We start from the raw sequence: 16,512 nt of genomic DNA on the forward strand, positions 1-16,512 counted from the left end.
GCCAAAACCTAGTGGCTTAAAACCCCACCATTTACTATCTCACTGTTTCTGGGGATCAGGCATCTGGGTGCAGCTTAGCTGGCTTCTCTGGATCTCACAAGGTGGCAGTCAGGGTGTTGGCCAGGGCTGAAGCCTTTGTAAGGTTCAGCTGACGGTGGATCTGCTTCCACGTTCACTCAGGTGGTTGACAGCAGGATTCAGTTCTTCACAGCCTGGTGGACTGAGGGTCTGGGTTCCTTCCTGACTGTGGCCAGACACCTCTCCATAGAGCAGCTCAAAGCCCTTGTTGGCTTTACCAGAGCAAGCAAGTAGGAAGGCAAGAGAGAGAACAGGCTGGCAGGACAGAAGTCATGGTCTTCTGTGACCTACTCTTGGAAGTGACCCCCACCCCCCATCACTTCTGCAGTGTTCGCATTAGAATTGTGGTCCAGCCACACTCCGGGAGAGAGAGCTCCGCGAGAGCATAACACGGGGCCCCCTTCTTCGAAGTCTACGCACCACACATACACAGGCAGGCTAATTTGTAACTTCTGGAATCAAAATGTGAAAAATGGCGAATGGCCTCTGGCTGTATTTCAGTTTATTCCCTTTACAGCCTGAACTTCTTTGCATCTTCCTCTCTCTCCTGCGGCAGCCATGCTAATACATTACTCTAAGCCTATTTAAGTCCCTCCCTCACTGAGGCACCTAGGAGTTTTTGCCTGTGGTTTGCACGGGGAATAGGGAACCTGGCAGCCCTGAGAGGCCAGAAGAAACCTGACGCCCCAGAATCCAGGAGTTTCCTTTTAGAGAATTTCTTAGTCCCAGTGATATGAAGACTAGTTCTATATGGTCTTCTTAGAATTACTTGCATTTGGATTTGTAAAACAGTAGAAAGTCTTGAATAATATTTAACTTCTTCCCCAGAAATCTTTTTTTGTTGTTATCTCATTATCAATAGAGCTTACATATTTTAGGGTAATTTTTACAGTAATATTAAATGAATGCTTAAAGTTCCTTTCATAAATTAGATCAAGCTACATAATGTGTTTTTCTCCTATCGAGAGCATGAATAAAATAAACACACATTATCCTTTCTTACCACAAAGAGAGGCTCTGGCAGTCAAAGTGAGCGCCCTGCTGCTTGTGTCTGAGATAGTCCTCTGACACCACCGTAGGCCCGTTTTTCTTTTCGGGGCCATTCATCTAGAACATAAAGTTTAAAATTTAAAAATGTTTTTTATTGTTCACAGTGGTCCGAGAGTCGACCTACTAAAAGCTGTGTAGCGATGGAGTGTGGGTAACACGTTATTAGTGATTCTTGAGCCCACGAGGAGGCAGTGATTACCAGCTTCACGTGAGCGGCCACCCCACTTGGTAGCCTTCCCACTGCTGCTGTGTGGAAAGAAGCGAAGAGCCAGATCTTACTGTGTTTTTTTTTCTTCTTCAATAAGCGGTTTTATTGAAGTATAACATACATGTAGAAACTCAGTCTTTTAAAAGAACTTTAAAAGTTGGGCGTTGATCTTGGGGTTGCAAAATAGTGATAGATGATAAAACCATAGGCTCTTAGCCAGCTGGAACCTTTATCATCTCTCTAAAGCTTACCCCAGCGCCCCTGCTAAAATAGTCTCGTGTTTATGTCAAATATGAACCTTCTCTTTTCAGAAGCACCCTGTTCTTCTCTCCCCTGCCCTCCCTAGTAGCTCAAAGAAATCTTCCTTGTGATGAGCTTCAGTGACGTCTGGCTTTTGGAGACTGTTCAGAAAGACCCTTCTTCATATGAACGGGGTCTCCGTGCTCTTGCCCTCTCTGGGTAGATGGCTTGCAGGCCATCCAGTCACTTCTCTAGTCACCCCAGCAGTCACTTTTCCTCCCGGGAGCTGGGACCCAGAAATGCCCTCTGTTCGTGGCTGCCTGAGCAGGGCCCCTACGGCTGGACAGTCATTAGATTCTGTACTTCTGTGGCTTCTCCTCCGGGGACACGCGAGTCCTGGGGACTGGACAGCGGCCATTGCTGGATCGAGGGTTAAAACCTGAGAACGCACTGAGCCTGGTGCAGCCATTTTCAGTGTCTGCATTCGCTGCAGAAACAGTGGGATCTGCCGCCACCCTCGTTTCTGCCGTTGGCGGTCTGAGGGGCAGCTTTATCTCAGGTGGGGAGAAGCCGAGTGGTGTGGGCTCACAAGGCCAGGCTCTACCTTCAGGCAGACCCAGATCAAATCCTGGCTCTGCCACTTACTAACTGTGTGATTTGGAGAAAATTACTTCTCTGAGCCTCCGTTTGTTACCTTTAAAGTGGAGAGAACAGCTTCTACTTACATGGTAGGGGGTAGGCACTGCTGTGATTTCTAAGGCAGGAAATGGCGCTGCCGTCACTAGGCTGCTGGGTCGCAGTTGGCTGTGGCACATCCCAGCGGGAATGTCTGCTTGGAACTCGGTCTTGAGGGTGAGGAGTGGGATAAGCAGAGAGCTGAGGACAGAATCCCGAGGACAAGGCCAGCAGACAGTGTGACGGGAAGCAGGTAGCAGATGTGGTTGGCACGTCCCAGCAAGGCCAGGGCAGAGGTGGAACCGAGCTCCACAGAGCCTGGAGGACCTTGGCAGGAATAGTCTCTGTGAGGTGAGCCTAGAAGCCAGGTAACTGTGGCTTGGAGAGCGCCTGGCACAGCAGACCGTTACCAGTGGCTGCTTCCTGGTGTGCGTGTGAGGGGCCGGTGAGTGAGGGGTGGAGGTTACTCTGTAATCTATAGTTTCCACGTTCTTTGATTTCTAACCAAAAAAAAAAAAAAAAAGGATGCCTATATCTTGCAGTAGTATTTTTAATGAAGAAAAAAATAGGGGAACATGTTGCTTGAAAGTATCTGTGGGCCAAGGACATAAAGGGAGGTAGAGCCGAGAGCAGCAGTGCTGTCGGCGCTTCCTGACGTTGCAGACACGGCCGCAGCGCAAGTGCCTCGGGCACCCGGGTGATGGGCGTCGCGCTGCCCCTGTTTGCAGTGGGGGAGCCCAGTCTAAGAAGGGTTACGTCAGGCAGACACAGGAGCCAAGCCCAGGCCAGACCCGAACCCTCAGCTCGCAGCTGCACGGCACCACCTCCTCCACAGGGAGGAGCAGCATCTGAGTTGGGTAATCGGTGCGACCCAGTGCCCGGGGAGGTGGGTGGGTGGGACAGCCAGCTCCGCAGCGTACATACAAGGGCACGTGTTCCACAGGCGTGTGGATGCAGAGGGATTGGTAGCTTCTGAGGCCGAAGGGGAAGCGGTAGGGTAGAAACAGGACGTAGAGGAAGTCTGGAATAATCAGACCTCAAACAGCTGAGATTTCTGTAGGCTGGGAGTCCACAGGACATGGGGATTGGATTTGCAGAGCAGTCCCTCGGGCATCATCGGGGACCCAGCCGAGGGTCACAGTGGCCTCCCCCACGCACGTGCCGTTCTTCTCCATTGACTGTGCAGCCCACGGGTGAGGAGTGAACACAGGGTGGTTGGCGCCCTTCGGGGCAGGGACAGCAGAGAGACCAGGGCTGGGAAGGTCGCGGGGCGTCGGCAGGAGGACGATGGGCGTGCCGAGCCGTGCGGAGTTAGCAGGACCTTAACACAGAAGGAGCCTCACCGACAGGCAGAACGGACAAGTCAAGGGCCGGGGCTCCAACAACTCAAGTTACAGGGATGATGGAAGCAAGGGAGTGAGAGGAGACCAAGGTGTGAAAAGGAGGCGTGACGGTTTAGGGTTTGGGAGAAAAAGCAGTTCCGGGCAGTACAGGCCCTCAGGTGCAGCCTGGAGGTGAGGTGTGGGGGTGTAACGGAAGTAAAGCCCGTTAGCACCAGCGAGGCCGCAGACCTAGAGGTCCACCATCCTTTATACGACACTCGAGAGCCACCTTTGTTGGAATTCAGGTTTTCATAAAGGTATACGATGATGTGCCATGTGATTAATGAGACCGTAGAAGTAGCTTCGTGTCAGTTCAGTTCAGCTGTGCCACCAAAAGAGGTATTGTTTCTAAATGAGTTGGGGAGAAAAAGCTTTGAGAGCTTTTGGGATTTCAGAGTGACTGATAAGAGATTGTCATCCCCACCGGTACCAGGCCTGGGCCCGGATGATGGGAGCTTGAGAGTCCAAGATGTCCGTGAGTCACGGCCAGGCTCCTCAGTGAACACTGGGGGGGTGTGCAGGCTCCACTGTCGAGGCTGAGCAGAGTGTGTGTGGAGGGTCCTAGGGGTGCAGGTCTGACGGGTCACCCCTCCTGCCTCTGGGCCGCCCGCCAAGGGAGCAGACAGACTGGATTTAGAGCTGAAACTAAAATCCACTGTAAACACTCCTCACTGCAGAGCAGGGCATCTGCTAAGTACTGGTGGAGCCCGGGGCTTGGCTGACAAGCCGCCTACTCCCTCCTCTATTACTGTGCGCAGCCCCACGGGCCAGGGTAGCTAGCACTTGGAGTCAGGGCAACCTGATTCGCCCAACAAAGGCAGAGACGCTGGATGGGAGTGGGCAGAGAGAAGGGCTAGCGTCGGCCCTAGGGAAGCAGGCCCTCTGGGGTCAGCTTGCCTCCAGGACAGGAAGTACAGTGGCTGCCCCTACATAGAGGAGCCCTCCCCACCCCACCCTGGAAGAGAGGGTATTGGGTAAGCGGGTTTGTTTGTTTGTTTGTTTGTTTTTTGCGGTACGCGGGCCTCTCACTGCTGTGGCCTCTCCCGTTGCGGAGCACAGGCTCCGGATGTGCAGGCTCAGCGGCCACGGCTCACGGGCCCGGCCGCTCCGCGGCATGTGGGATCTTCCCGGACCGGGGCACGAACCCGCGTCCCCTGCATCGGCAGGCGGACTCTCAGCCCCGGCGCCACCAGGGAAGCCCTGGGTAAGTGTTTTAAGGCCTTGCTGCCCAGAGTTGAAGTCCAGGGATCAGCAATAGTGATGTAACTTGAGAGCTTTTCGAAACGTCGGCTCTTGCGCCCCGCCCCAGGCTGCGGCATCAGAGTCTCTGTCTCAAGGTGTCCGCAGGAGGTTGGGGTGTAGCCTGTGTTGAGCCATTACAACCCCACTCACTGGGGGAATGTAACCAATGAATGTCTTCGCTGGGTGGTTTGGGGCTGGGCCCATCTAGTCGGTTTTTTGTTTTTGTTTTTGTTTTATTCAAACAAAGTCACAAAAATTACAATCATCCTCATCAGTTCACTCAGTCCCATGTAATTAATTTTTTTTCATCTTGATCTTTTGTTAGCACTTTCATGAGTTCATCAGTTTTCCATTAGAGTTCTGAAAATGCTTATTCATTCAGTTCAGCAGTGTCGTCAGTTACCAGACACCTGTCCTTGTCAGTCTTTTCCATGAGTTCCTTGAAGATGAAACCCTTTTATAGGAACATTTTTGCAAAAGCATCAGAGTACACCCAGAACTGTCTGTAAATGACAAAAAAGACTTAAAAATGACCACGGTTAAAGATTTGATGACAGTTCATAATAATGCAATTGACAAGGAAATTTAGTTATTTCTGCGATATACATTTTTAAAGTAATAACTAGAATTATCAACTTATAACATTATACCAGAACATATGAGATTTTTAGGAATTTCATGTAATGTTCATCTAGTGGGTTTTGGGGCAGCTGGGAGTTGCCCTTAAAGATAGTGGAGAGACATGCCTAAACGGGAAGACAGAAGCTATCCTTTCCCAGCATTGAGTTGTATTAAGTTTGCTCTAGAATATCCATGATATTTTATTTCTAGAATAAAGAAATCCAAAATCTAATCGAACATAATGCTTTTATGAAAACGCTAAATAATTGAACTCTGTATGCTGCATAAGGTTTTGGTTGTGCAGCCTTTTTGTCTCAGTCCCGTGTACCTTATTAGTTCTGCTTAGTGCTTCCAAAGGTATGTACAGCCTTCTAAGGATACAAGGAAAACTAGAACAAAAGAGAATATAGGTCTGCCCGCAAATCCATAGGTAATTCCTTTCCTGGGATAGATGTAAATTTTTTTCACTTAGTAAAAATTCTTTTCTACCTTCTAGTGGGCAAAACCAGTATCTTCACTATCTAAGCACAGAACTTAATATGACAAAATAAGACGGTAATTGCTACTGATTTTTGAAAACAATATTTACTTTAACTTAAAGAACTCCTGAAGAGTTTCCTTCATATGCACCTTTTGGTATGTTTTAGGTTATCATCTTCATATGGATGTATCATTTCAGAACAAGTAGGGAGAAGTAAACTTACATGACCAGTACTGACCCAAATAAATCATACGTTGGTCTATACTGTTTATTGGCCTCACTTAGACCTTTTAAACAGGCAAAAGATGAGGAGAAAGACAGGTTCCTATCAGAATGGATGATCCTCTAGAGATTCTTCCGAACCTTCAGTCAGGTGTAACTGTCCTTGCCTGGCTCAGGTCCACAGCTGCCGGGCACTGCACACGTTGGGAGAAACCATTTGCTAGTAATTGAAATTGTCTTGAAGTAATTCTTTTGGGTGGGCATTAAGTGAAACGATTTAAAGTTGGAGAGAGACAACCAAAGCAACTTGCCCCAAACTAGTGATTACAAATTCCTTTATTCGCTTCTTAGTGAAGACGTAAAAGTAAACGAGTAGGACATATTTTTTAAATTGATAATACGTATTTTGCCTACTTTAAAAATGATCAGTGGTGGTTTAAAGGATTAAAGCACATGTAAAACAGTGAATCAAAGACAGAAAGTAGTTTTCGATGTTTTATCTGTCTGTTTTTAATTACGGTGCTATCTCAACAAAAACCTAGAATAAAGTTCGTTGTTACCATTCGGTGTTAAATTGAGCTGCAAATTTCCTGGCGACCGAGGCCAAAGGGAAGCATCGTTATATAGTTCTCCTGCAGGAAAAGGAGGCAGGAGAGTTTATCTGAAAAGCCAGACCTTGCTGGCATTGAAGTCCTGCTGAGGACTCTGAGGACAGTGGGTGATAGACTGGGCGTTGTGTCTTTGTCGCAGAGAGAACGGGAGTGTTCTTCACACAGACGCTTTACGTTGGCCGTGTAACGTGGGACCTTAACTCTGCACCGCGTCGTGCCTCCTAGATGTACGCTCGGCCTCACCCACACGCACAGCATCTGTGGGGCCCGTGGGTGTGTGTCACTTGTGGTTGGATTATCTCATGAGGGTCAGAGCATCCCTGTAGGTGAAGATGCCGGACCCGTCAGCAGCAGGCGGTGCTTGGTGGCGAATACTTAGCAGCCTGCCTCGTGTTCTTGCACCCAGTGAGGTTAGCTCCCGGGGCTCCTGCAGGTGGGGACAAATGGTTTTTGTCAATAAAGAGTTTTGAATCCACTCAACTGTTAGGAAATATATACTTAATTAGGCCTTAAAATAATGAAGAAACTATTTCATTCTGACCATTTTTAAGAGCATCCACCCACCGGGTACCTCATTTTGAGGAGAGCTGACCCTGTCATCTCGCTGAGATGCAGTAGCTGCAGAAAGTAGCCCCTGTCCCAGTTGGGTGGCAGGGTTTCATACTCACCCACTGAGTCTGGAGGAGTGCTTGTCACCTGTCAGCAGTGTGAGGTGTGTTTGGGGGCCCACTTTCTAGCTTGCACCTCTTGTTTTCTCTCAGGCCTCGCACCCCAGAAGCACACACACAAGGAGCAATAAAACACCACTTCGCACAGTCACCAGTTAGGCACCCATAACCTCTCCCCCACCTTCCTGCCCATGTTGGAACTTAGGTGGAGGAGAAGCTTATGCAGAGAGTCCAAGTGGGACTTCCTGCTCCCCTTCCAGGTCTGAAACTTCTTAACAGAACTTGTGTGTTTGGGGATGGCAGCTTGAGATGGATGGTTAGGGCTTCGGAAGGCACCCCAGGTTTACTTTTCCAGCCAGCCGTGGCCAACCCTTCCTGGGGGGAAGGATGCACAAGGACACCAGGCCTCTTCTTACCCCCTGGAGTCAGGACATGAAGACCAGGGCAAGAAAGCTCGTCACATAAGAGCACTGGCCAGCCTCTCATGGTCATTGTCATATCCTTAGCAGGCTTATCTTCTAATTTCTAGTTCATTGTTGATGATTATAATTTAATCTGTCAAATGACTTTCCTCACTTTCTCTAATTTGGGCATTCAAATTATGTATCTCTCTCTAGAAGTATCAGTAGCCTAGGAGCCATAGATTATATACAGAAAAAAATTTTTCAGTGGTAGCTATGTTAAAAAGAAGTTTGCGTATTCATGGATTGCAGAAAGCAGCCAGTTTTCTAAAGTATGTCAAAAGCCATAAAAATAAAGTAATGCACGTGCATCCTCTGAAAACCAGTAAGCTCATATCTGGAAATTTAACATCAGGAGATGATCTTACATACCTCATGTTTTATAATTGTGAAAATTGGAAACTGAGTGTCTAAGAACAGGACTTGCAATTGATGCAGCCTGTCATTTAAGGTAATTATGCCTAGAGTGTCTGTGTGACAAGAATTGGACAGAAGATCATTGTCCACTTCTGTGAACTATGTTCCTTTTGTTTGTTTTAGTGAGTGGAATAGGGTGGACCATTGGTCAGTTGTGAGGTAGACATTTGTAAATCTCCCATTTTTCATGGACGGACAAGAGGTTAGAATGAGAGATCCAGTCCTTGACATGTTGAGAAAAAAGTTGGAATAGAGTTTGGAAGGGTGGCTTTCAGGCCAAATGGACCTATTATTTGCAAAAGGAAAAAAATGTGTTGAGCTTCTTAGAAGTAAACAACACTTGATGCGTTCTGAAGGATTAATGTACTTGGCAAGGATTAGTACCCACGCCATGAGCATGCCATGACTTGGTCACATGTGACCTCTTGGGGACTTTTTGCTTTTAAATTTCAGTGAGACATACACTTTTTTTTTTTTTTTTACTTTTGAGGTAATTATAGATTCACATGCAGTTGCAAATAATAATGCGGAGAGATCCCTTGTACCTTTTACCCAGTTTCCCCCAATAACATGTTGCAAAACTGCAGTACAGCATCACAAGCAGGATACTGATGTTGATGCAGTTAAGACGCAGGGATCCCTTATGGGCCCTTTTCTAGCCACACCCGCTTCCCTCCCACTCCCCACCTCCCCCAGCCTAAACCCCGGAGGAGGTTTAATCATTTCTCCAGTCTTATAATTTTGTCACTTCAGGAATGTTATGTAAATGGAGTGAAGTGTGATTCTGGATTGAAACCTGGGTAAGTTGTCATGAAGGATTGAGATGGAGAAGCTTCTGGACTTGGGGCAGCAAGCCTCAGAGCAGGTCACGCTGTTGGTGTATCTCACCGTTCAGAAAGGCACAAAACTCACTTCTGCGGCTCAGCAGACACCGGCTGAGCGCTTGCTGCGTGCTGAGCCTTGTAAGACACTGAGGATGGAGAGCTCAGTGCGGCCTCATCTCTGCCCTTCAGGTGCCAAGACTGTACAAGGAGTAGAGCCTAGGGGTGAGTGTTGACCGCAGTAGGTCAGCTAGCATCCCCAGCCAGGAGTCTGCTCGCCGATGGTGGGAGCGGGTAGACGTAGGGTGAGTGGCCTCGGGGACAGTTTACCCAGGCAGTGGTGTGAAGCCAAGGAGCCTGTCGTCCATGTTGGGTATATTTCTCCTTTGGTCACTGCTGGAAACATACTCTGAGTTTACTAAGCTGCTTCTCCCTTCAGCTTGTACCGTCTTCACTTGGATGGGTTAATTTTTTTCTATTACTGATCATGCATTAGTTAAGTCATGGTTCCCCTAAGGCTGGGAGACCGCCAGTCTCCTCCACTGTGTACTGAGTTACTTTATCTCTGAGGGCAGAGCCTGCCTCAGAATTCCCATGCCCACTTCCCAGGTTCCTGCTCTTTTCTTCTGTGCCCAGCAACAGCCCGGGCGGTGAACTGGGAGCTGGGCCTCTGGAAACCGAAATGTTCCACGATGGGCCAAGGGCTAAGGAAGGGCTCGGGACAGGGCTAGAGCACACCTGGAGAGATGGATGGGTCCAGACTGTAAAGGAGTTTGCACGTTGTCCTACAGAAAACACACAGAATCAAGTTTTTGTATTTAAGAAGTGTTTCAAAAGGGAAGTAATGCTGTTGGCAGGGTGGAGGGTGTAGAGGAGAGACAGCAGGAAGACGGGGCCGTTACAGTAGGCCAGGCGCAGGTCAGGTCCTGAGCTGAGGAAGTGGCCGTGGAGTGAGGTAAGGAAGGAATTAGAGGTTTTAGAGGTAGAGTCCATTCGAGTGACGACGTGATGGTGAAATTGGGCTCTTTGGATCATTTCATCCAGGTGGCTCGGAATTGCCCACATTCTACTCTGTACTTCGGGTACCTTTCCTCCTGAGACCCCCACGAGATGTACACACCCAGAGGTCACGAGAAACCGCAATCAAGGCAGCCGATCCTGTGCCTGCAGTGCCCGGCTCGGTTCTCATAAATCTGTGTGGAATTTACAGCCCAGGCCAAGGATTCTCAGATCAGCCCCAGGGGGGCTTGTTGACACCGATTGCCGGGTCCACCCCCAGGGTTTGGTTCAGTACACCTAGAGAGGGGCCTGAGAATTTGCATTTCCAACAAGTTCCCAGGTGATGCTGATTCTTGTGCTCGTCTGGGAAAACACTTTAAGAAGTGGGGGCCCTGAGGAAGCATAGACACCCGTGGGAACAAGCTTGGCAGTGGCAAGAGGGAGACAGACGCCACCGCCGAGCGTGCAGCCTCGCAGGGAGCAGGGGCTGCTTACGGGTACCTGCGGGCCTGTCCTCCGTCTGACCCACTCAGATCATTAGTCCTTTCTCTAGGGAAGGAGCACTCGCTCCTCTCCCACCAACTTTTGAACTTGGGAATCGAAGCAGCAGAAGAAATCATACGACAGTGAGGTAGCCACGCGCCTGGGTGATTGGACTGATGCTGATACTGCAGAGCAGTGATCCTCAGCCTGGCCGCATGGTGGATCCACCAGAGTAACTTGTTAAAAATATACCCACATCCAGGTCCCACCGAGACCCACTTAATCAGAATCTCGTGGGGTGGAGCCCTGAGCAGCGTTCGTTAAAAGCTTCCTAGGTTGTTCTGAAGTGCAGGAACCATTCTTTGAGACTGAGAACCCCAAAGATGTTTCTAGGATGTTTAACTCAGTTTGGGACATTTTAGATTTGAATTGCTTATGTCAAATTAATTAAAGTTCAGCCCCAAAGGAGAATATGAAAGGAAAGGGAAGAAGTTCCAAGGGCAGATTTCCAGGGAACACCAGCAAAGATGAAGCCAGGTGTCAGAAGAATCTCAGTACTGGAAGAGGGTGATGATGTTGGGGTCCAGCAGGGACAGGGAGGGGGATAATCCAAAGAGTCCAGTGGAACCGAGAGGTCTTGTAGAATGAGAGGTGCTAAAGGTCACCCGCACTGACAGTTGGGCCGTTGTCAAAATCACATTCTATAAGGTGCTGGGGACAGACGTCCACGGGCAGCATATTAAGAAGTCAGTAAAGGATGGGGATTTGGGCTTCCCCGGTGGCGCAGTGGTTGAGAGTCCGCCTGCCGATGCAGGGGACACGGGTTCGTGCCCCGGTCCGGGAGGATCCCACATGCCGCGGAGCGGCTGGGCCCGTGAGCCATGGCCGCTGGGCCTGCACGTCCGGAGCCTGTGCTCCACAGCGGGAGAGGCCACAGCAGTGAGAGGCCCGCGTACCGCAAAAAAAAAAAAAAAAAAAAAAAAAAAGATGGGGATTTGGAGGTAAAATTGTAAACTACTCTTTCATGAAATAAGATTTTTTAACTAACTCCTGGTTTGCTGTTTCCTTTTCTCCTTTATTTGTACCTCTATGGCTTCAAAATTTGAGTCCAGTCTTTTTTAAAAAATCACTTCCAGATCTTTTCTATTTATTAAAGAGGTTTCAGGTTATTGTGAATACAGATAATGCCTCTCATCCAATGAACCTGAGCATGATAAAAAGGTATTATTTCAGGTGAGAAATGCATTACACGGGGGTTAATGTCGGCCATGCGGGAAAATTTGAAGTGCTTTCAGCATGAACCGCTAGGCACGCAGACTCCGAGAAATCCGAGGGCTCTCAGGGCCAGAGCAGGACAGGCTCCTTCCCTTCTGCCGCAGCCGAGAGGGCTCTCAGCGTTATGTTATTGGTGTTCACTGCTGTGTTCCCAGGACACGCGGCACTGCCGGGGAAACAGCAGGCACTCCAATGTGTCGAGGGTTGTTTTCTCATCTGTCTTGGGAACATCCACATCTTTGAAAATAATAGGACTTCCCTGGCAGTCTAGTGGTTAAGACTCTGTGCTTCCAGTGCAGGGGACGCGGGTTTGATCCCTGGTAGGGAAACTAAGATCCCACATGCCACGTGGCCAAAAATAATAATAAAAAATATAAAATGCTATGGTTGAAAAAATTAAAATAATAGGCTTTTTGTAGTTCTGTTTCATTACCCTCTGTCCATATATAACATTAGCTGGTACTTATATGCCTGGCACTGTCCTAAGGGCTTTATGTAAGTCCTCATCACAACACTGTGAGGTCGTCTCCCCCAGTCTGCAGATGAGAGGCCAAGGTCACGCCGCTAGTTAGGGAAGAACCGGGATTTGGACCCAGCTACTGGGGTTCTCGGCACCCTGCAAGTGACACACATGCATCATCCCGTGTCACCATCAGGCTCCCATCTCCAGAAAGATTTGAAGGGATCTCTGGTTTTCACATCTGTGACTTTTCAAAGCTACATCACCCTCCGGGATATAAAAAAGTACAGGTGACCCTTGAACAACAAGGGTTTGACCTGCATGGGTCCACTTATACATGGATTTTTTTTTTTTTTCATTAGTAGAGACTGTGGTACTACACGGCCCACGGTTGGTTGAACCTGCGGGTACAGAGGAGCAAACTATAAGTTATATACCGATTAACCCCCTGCAGTTCAAGGGTCAGCTGTCTTCTGAGAGACGTACAGATTTGTCACAACTCTAGTGGGTTTGCCGAAGCTCATGGAACTGTACACTTAAAATGGGTGTATCTTACTGTATGTAACTCACGCCTCGAAAAAGCTGATTTTTTTAAATATTCTAATCGAAAAGTCAAACATGATTTCAAAAGCTTTAGAGAAGAACTGAAGTAGAGAAAGAAAGCTATTAATCAGAGTTCAGTCTCCTCAAAAAAAGTTTTAATGGCTTTGTTTTCCAAGCTGTTTAAAAATCAAGTGTCATTTTACATTGACTGTCATCCCCAGGGAAAGGAAAGCCTCTTCAGCGCAAGGTAAAACCACCTAAAAAGCAAGAGGAAAAGGAGAAGAAGGGAAAGGGAAAGCCCCAGGAAGACGAGCTGAAGGACTCCTTGGCCGACGACGACAGCTCCTCCACCACCACAGAGACCTCCAACCCAGATACAGACCCGCTCCTCAAGGAGGTAGGACGGGCCCGTAGAGCAGGGTCCACACACAGTGGACGTGCCGTGTTCAGCACACGCACACGTGCTGAGGGCTAGTGCTCAAAGAGTGCACGGAGAGCGCGCAGGCAGTCACTCCCCTGCAGAAGCTCCACAGCGCTGGGCGTGAATGTCTTCACTTCCCCGGGGAACAAATTAGGAAGCCTGCTAATAAGGTGAAATAGTTAGAAACTGGAAACACAGCTTGAAAGTTAGGGACCATCTGGAATAGTAAGGACTCTGGCTCATGCAAATTGTTTCCGATTTTAAGTATCAAAAGAGGATGAGGAGGAATTCTGTCACTTTGATGGATTGTACTGGCCGTGTCCTGTCGTATCACCGCTGCTACAGTGGGCCCCGGTAGCACGTAGAGCAGGGACTGGGCCCTCCGGCGCCGGGCACCCACCCAACGCACCTCAGCGCGCCGGGAGGCGGCCTCCTCATCCTCCGCTGCCGGGGGTGGGGCGTCACGAGCATCGGGAGTAACACTGCAAAATGTCCAGACGCCGTGGCCATGAGATAAATGGAGGGTAATGTTACTGTGTGACTGTGTCAGAGGGTGTGAGTTGTAAGTGGTATGCAGAAAAGTGAGGGCGTACTTCTGTTCTGGCATTTCTATTTTTAAATAACTGTATTTCAAATTTAAAATGATCCAAGTAGAGCCTTTAATATTGTAGAGCAGAATTTTTTTTCAGTCGTAATCTAGTGGCTTAAGAAATCATTTCTTAGAGATAGCCGGCAGTGTGGTCCACATATATTAATTCGTAAAATAAAATTTACACGGGACACTTTCTGGCCAGCCGCCCTCCCCTGTGCATCCCTGACGTTTGGCGGGTGCTCTGGGCCCAATGTCAGGGATGGGGCTGGCGTTGTGTCCCGTATCTCCTCTGTGACAGATGACTGCAGAGGGGCAGAATGCCAGCTACTGATCCTCGAGCGGGGTCCCAGCCGTCTCTGAGATGAATGAGCGTTTGGAAAGCGTTCTCAGCACAGACTTTCTCCACAACTTTGCCCCACTTCCTTTCTGCCTTTCCGGCACTTTCCTAACCACTCCTCAGTGGCCCCCCTCCAGCGGACCCCCTCTGCGCACCCACTGGCGTCATTCTCCCTTCTCTGCTGTCGGTTTTCTCCTGGTTGTCCCATCTCCTGCCCTGCCATTTGCTTCCTCACAGACACAGCTCAGGACTGGCGGCCTCTGTGCCTGTTACCCTTCTCCCGGTTGAGCAGCCCGCATGCCTCCCCCTCAGCACTCTTGCGTGGAGTCCGTGCGCTCTTGTCTCTTGGTGACTGATCTGTTTGCCAGTTTTGTGCATTTTCTTCCCAACTGGATTTCAATCTTAGGAGGTCATTTTCTCTTGGATGCATGTCTTTTCCAACCCTGTTCTACCCGTGCATTCAGCAAATACATGTTGAGTACCTGAGTGCAGGGTGCCTGAGAAGCAACCATGGACAAAAGAACCAGGTTCTTGTCCTGTAGGGGCTCACGGTCTACAGAGTTCTTGATGAGTCGGGAGTTCTGGAAATACTTACTGCATGACTCAGAATAGTCTCAAAAGGTGTACGGGCAGGAGGCTGTTTTACCCTTTCTCTGCAGTTAAATAGATCTGTCTGTGTGACCTGTTAAAATCCAGGCTGCCAGAACCGTGCAGCCGGATGCTGTCGGGTGGACGCTGATCTGCCCTGTGTTGGGAGCTCCCCCCATACCCACAGCTCTGCCCTTTGGCCGGGTATGTCTTCCCCCGATTGGCCCTGTGCACCCTGAACACAGAACCACGTTTCTGTTTTCTTCATTTCCCATCTGTGCTGTGTGTGGTCCTTCTGTGCGTGAGCAGTGCACGCCCGCTGCACAGGCGGCTCCGGGGCAGGGTCACCAGTGCCTGAACGATACCTGCCCCGTTTAGAGACGAGGCCCCTGGGCCCACGCCTGGGTGTTGCGGCAGCATCACCTTACTCTGAAACGCACGGTATGGTCTCCTTGCTCACCTGGTCGAGGACCCAGGGGCAGCGCTGCTCTGAGATGCAGCGGGGCTGTGGCCTTCTCAGGCCACGTCGCCGTCGTGTGTAACTCTGTATTGTAGTCCTGACCTAACTTTTCTTGTACAGAAGGCAAGGTTTTGTTCCCCAGTGCTTAAAAACAAGCAGCTACCCGTCTGTTGCTACCACTGTCAGCACCCACCCCAGCCAGGATAGGAGTAGAAGCTAAAGTGACATTCGTTATTCGTTTTTACAGGATACAGAAAAGCAAAAGGGAAAACAAGCCCTGCCTGAAAAACATGAAAATGAAATGTCTCAAGTGAAACAGAAAAGCAAAAAACTCTTAAATGTTAAGAAGGAAATCCCAACAGATGTGAAACCCAGGTAAGAAAAATGAGTTCAGAGAAATGAGGTATGTAAAAGAAGTTACTGGTGAGAAGCAGGTAATGTTTTCGTTTGCTTGGTTGGTTTTTGGGGGGTTTTTCGCAACAAAAGCTGCGAACCTCATGACGTCCCTCTGGGGTTTTTGCTAATGCCCGGTGTTCTCTGTCGCTGGTGAGGGACGGCCACATGCTTCCGATGTCAGAAGTATAAAAGGCAGAGTTAAAGCTACTTGTGAAAATGGAGGAGGAAACTGTAGGTTGGTGACCCGTTCCCAGGCAGAGAGCCGTTTCACTTCTGCACAAAGATGGCCTTGGTGGTTTAGCCGCAGGTACAAGCGTAACTTCTCTCAGCTGGAGTTCTGAGTCTGCTCGCTAACCCAGAGCTGCCATTGGGATCTAGAATTGTGTGCTGTAAAGCTTGGGAGAACTTATCCTTAACCTTAAAAAAAACCCAGTGCTCAGGGCAGATGTGACCGCCAGACAGTTCTGCCGCGAAGTAGCTCCCGTCCAGTTCCCGTGGGGCAGGTCCTGTTGGGCCTCACGGGGAGACAGACCTGCAGAATGTTTCCCCGGGTCAGCGAATGCGCTGAACTGTTGGGTGATTCGTTACCAAGCTTACTTCGTACTTTCACTGAACTTTGGGTCTGTCTAGTAAACTAATCCTAGTTTCCGTGTGGTTAATAATGCCCTTTCTAGCTCACCGTATAAAATGGCCATCTGCGTGGAAGCCAGTATTTGCCTTCTTGTGTGGTAAGTGGGCATCCACCCAGGAAGTTGAGGGAATTCGATATAAATTGATAAAG

General features: G+C 49.1%; 1 protein-coding gene across 4 annotated transcripts in view; it reads left to right on the forward strand.

The window, feature by feature from the left end:
• Nucleotides 1–16,512, forward strand: part of TMEM131 (transmembrane protein 131) — a 189,768-nt gene that overhangs the window by 159,961 nt on the left and 13,295 nt on the right. For all 4 annotated transcript variants that reach the window (XM_059078456.2, XM_067007149.1, XM_059078457.2 and 1 more), the window contains 2 exons: nt 13,159–13,334; nt 15,583–15,710. In XM_059078456.2, coding sequence (XP_058934439.1) covers nt 13,159–13,334; nt 15,583–15,710 — 304 coding nt within the window. The remainder of the gene's footprint in view (nt 1–13,158; nt 13,335–15,582; nt 15,711–16,512) is intronic.

The sequence above is a fragment of the Kogia breviceps genome, chromosome 11 (genome assembly GCF_026419965.1).
Source record: "Kogia breviceps isolate mKogBre1 chromosome 11, mKogBre1 haplotype 1, whole genome shotgun sequence".
Taxonomy (NCBI): domain Eukaryota; kingdom Metazoa; phylum Chordata; class Mammalia; order Artiodactyla; family Physeteridae; genus Kogia; species Kogia breviceps.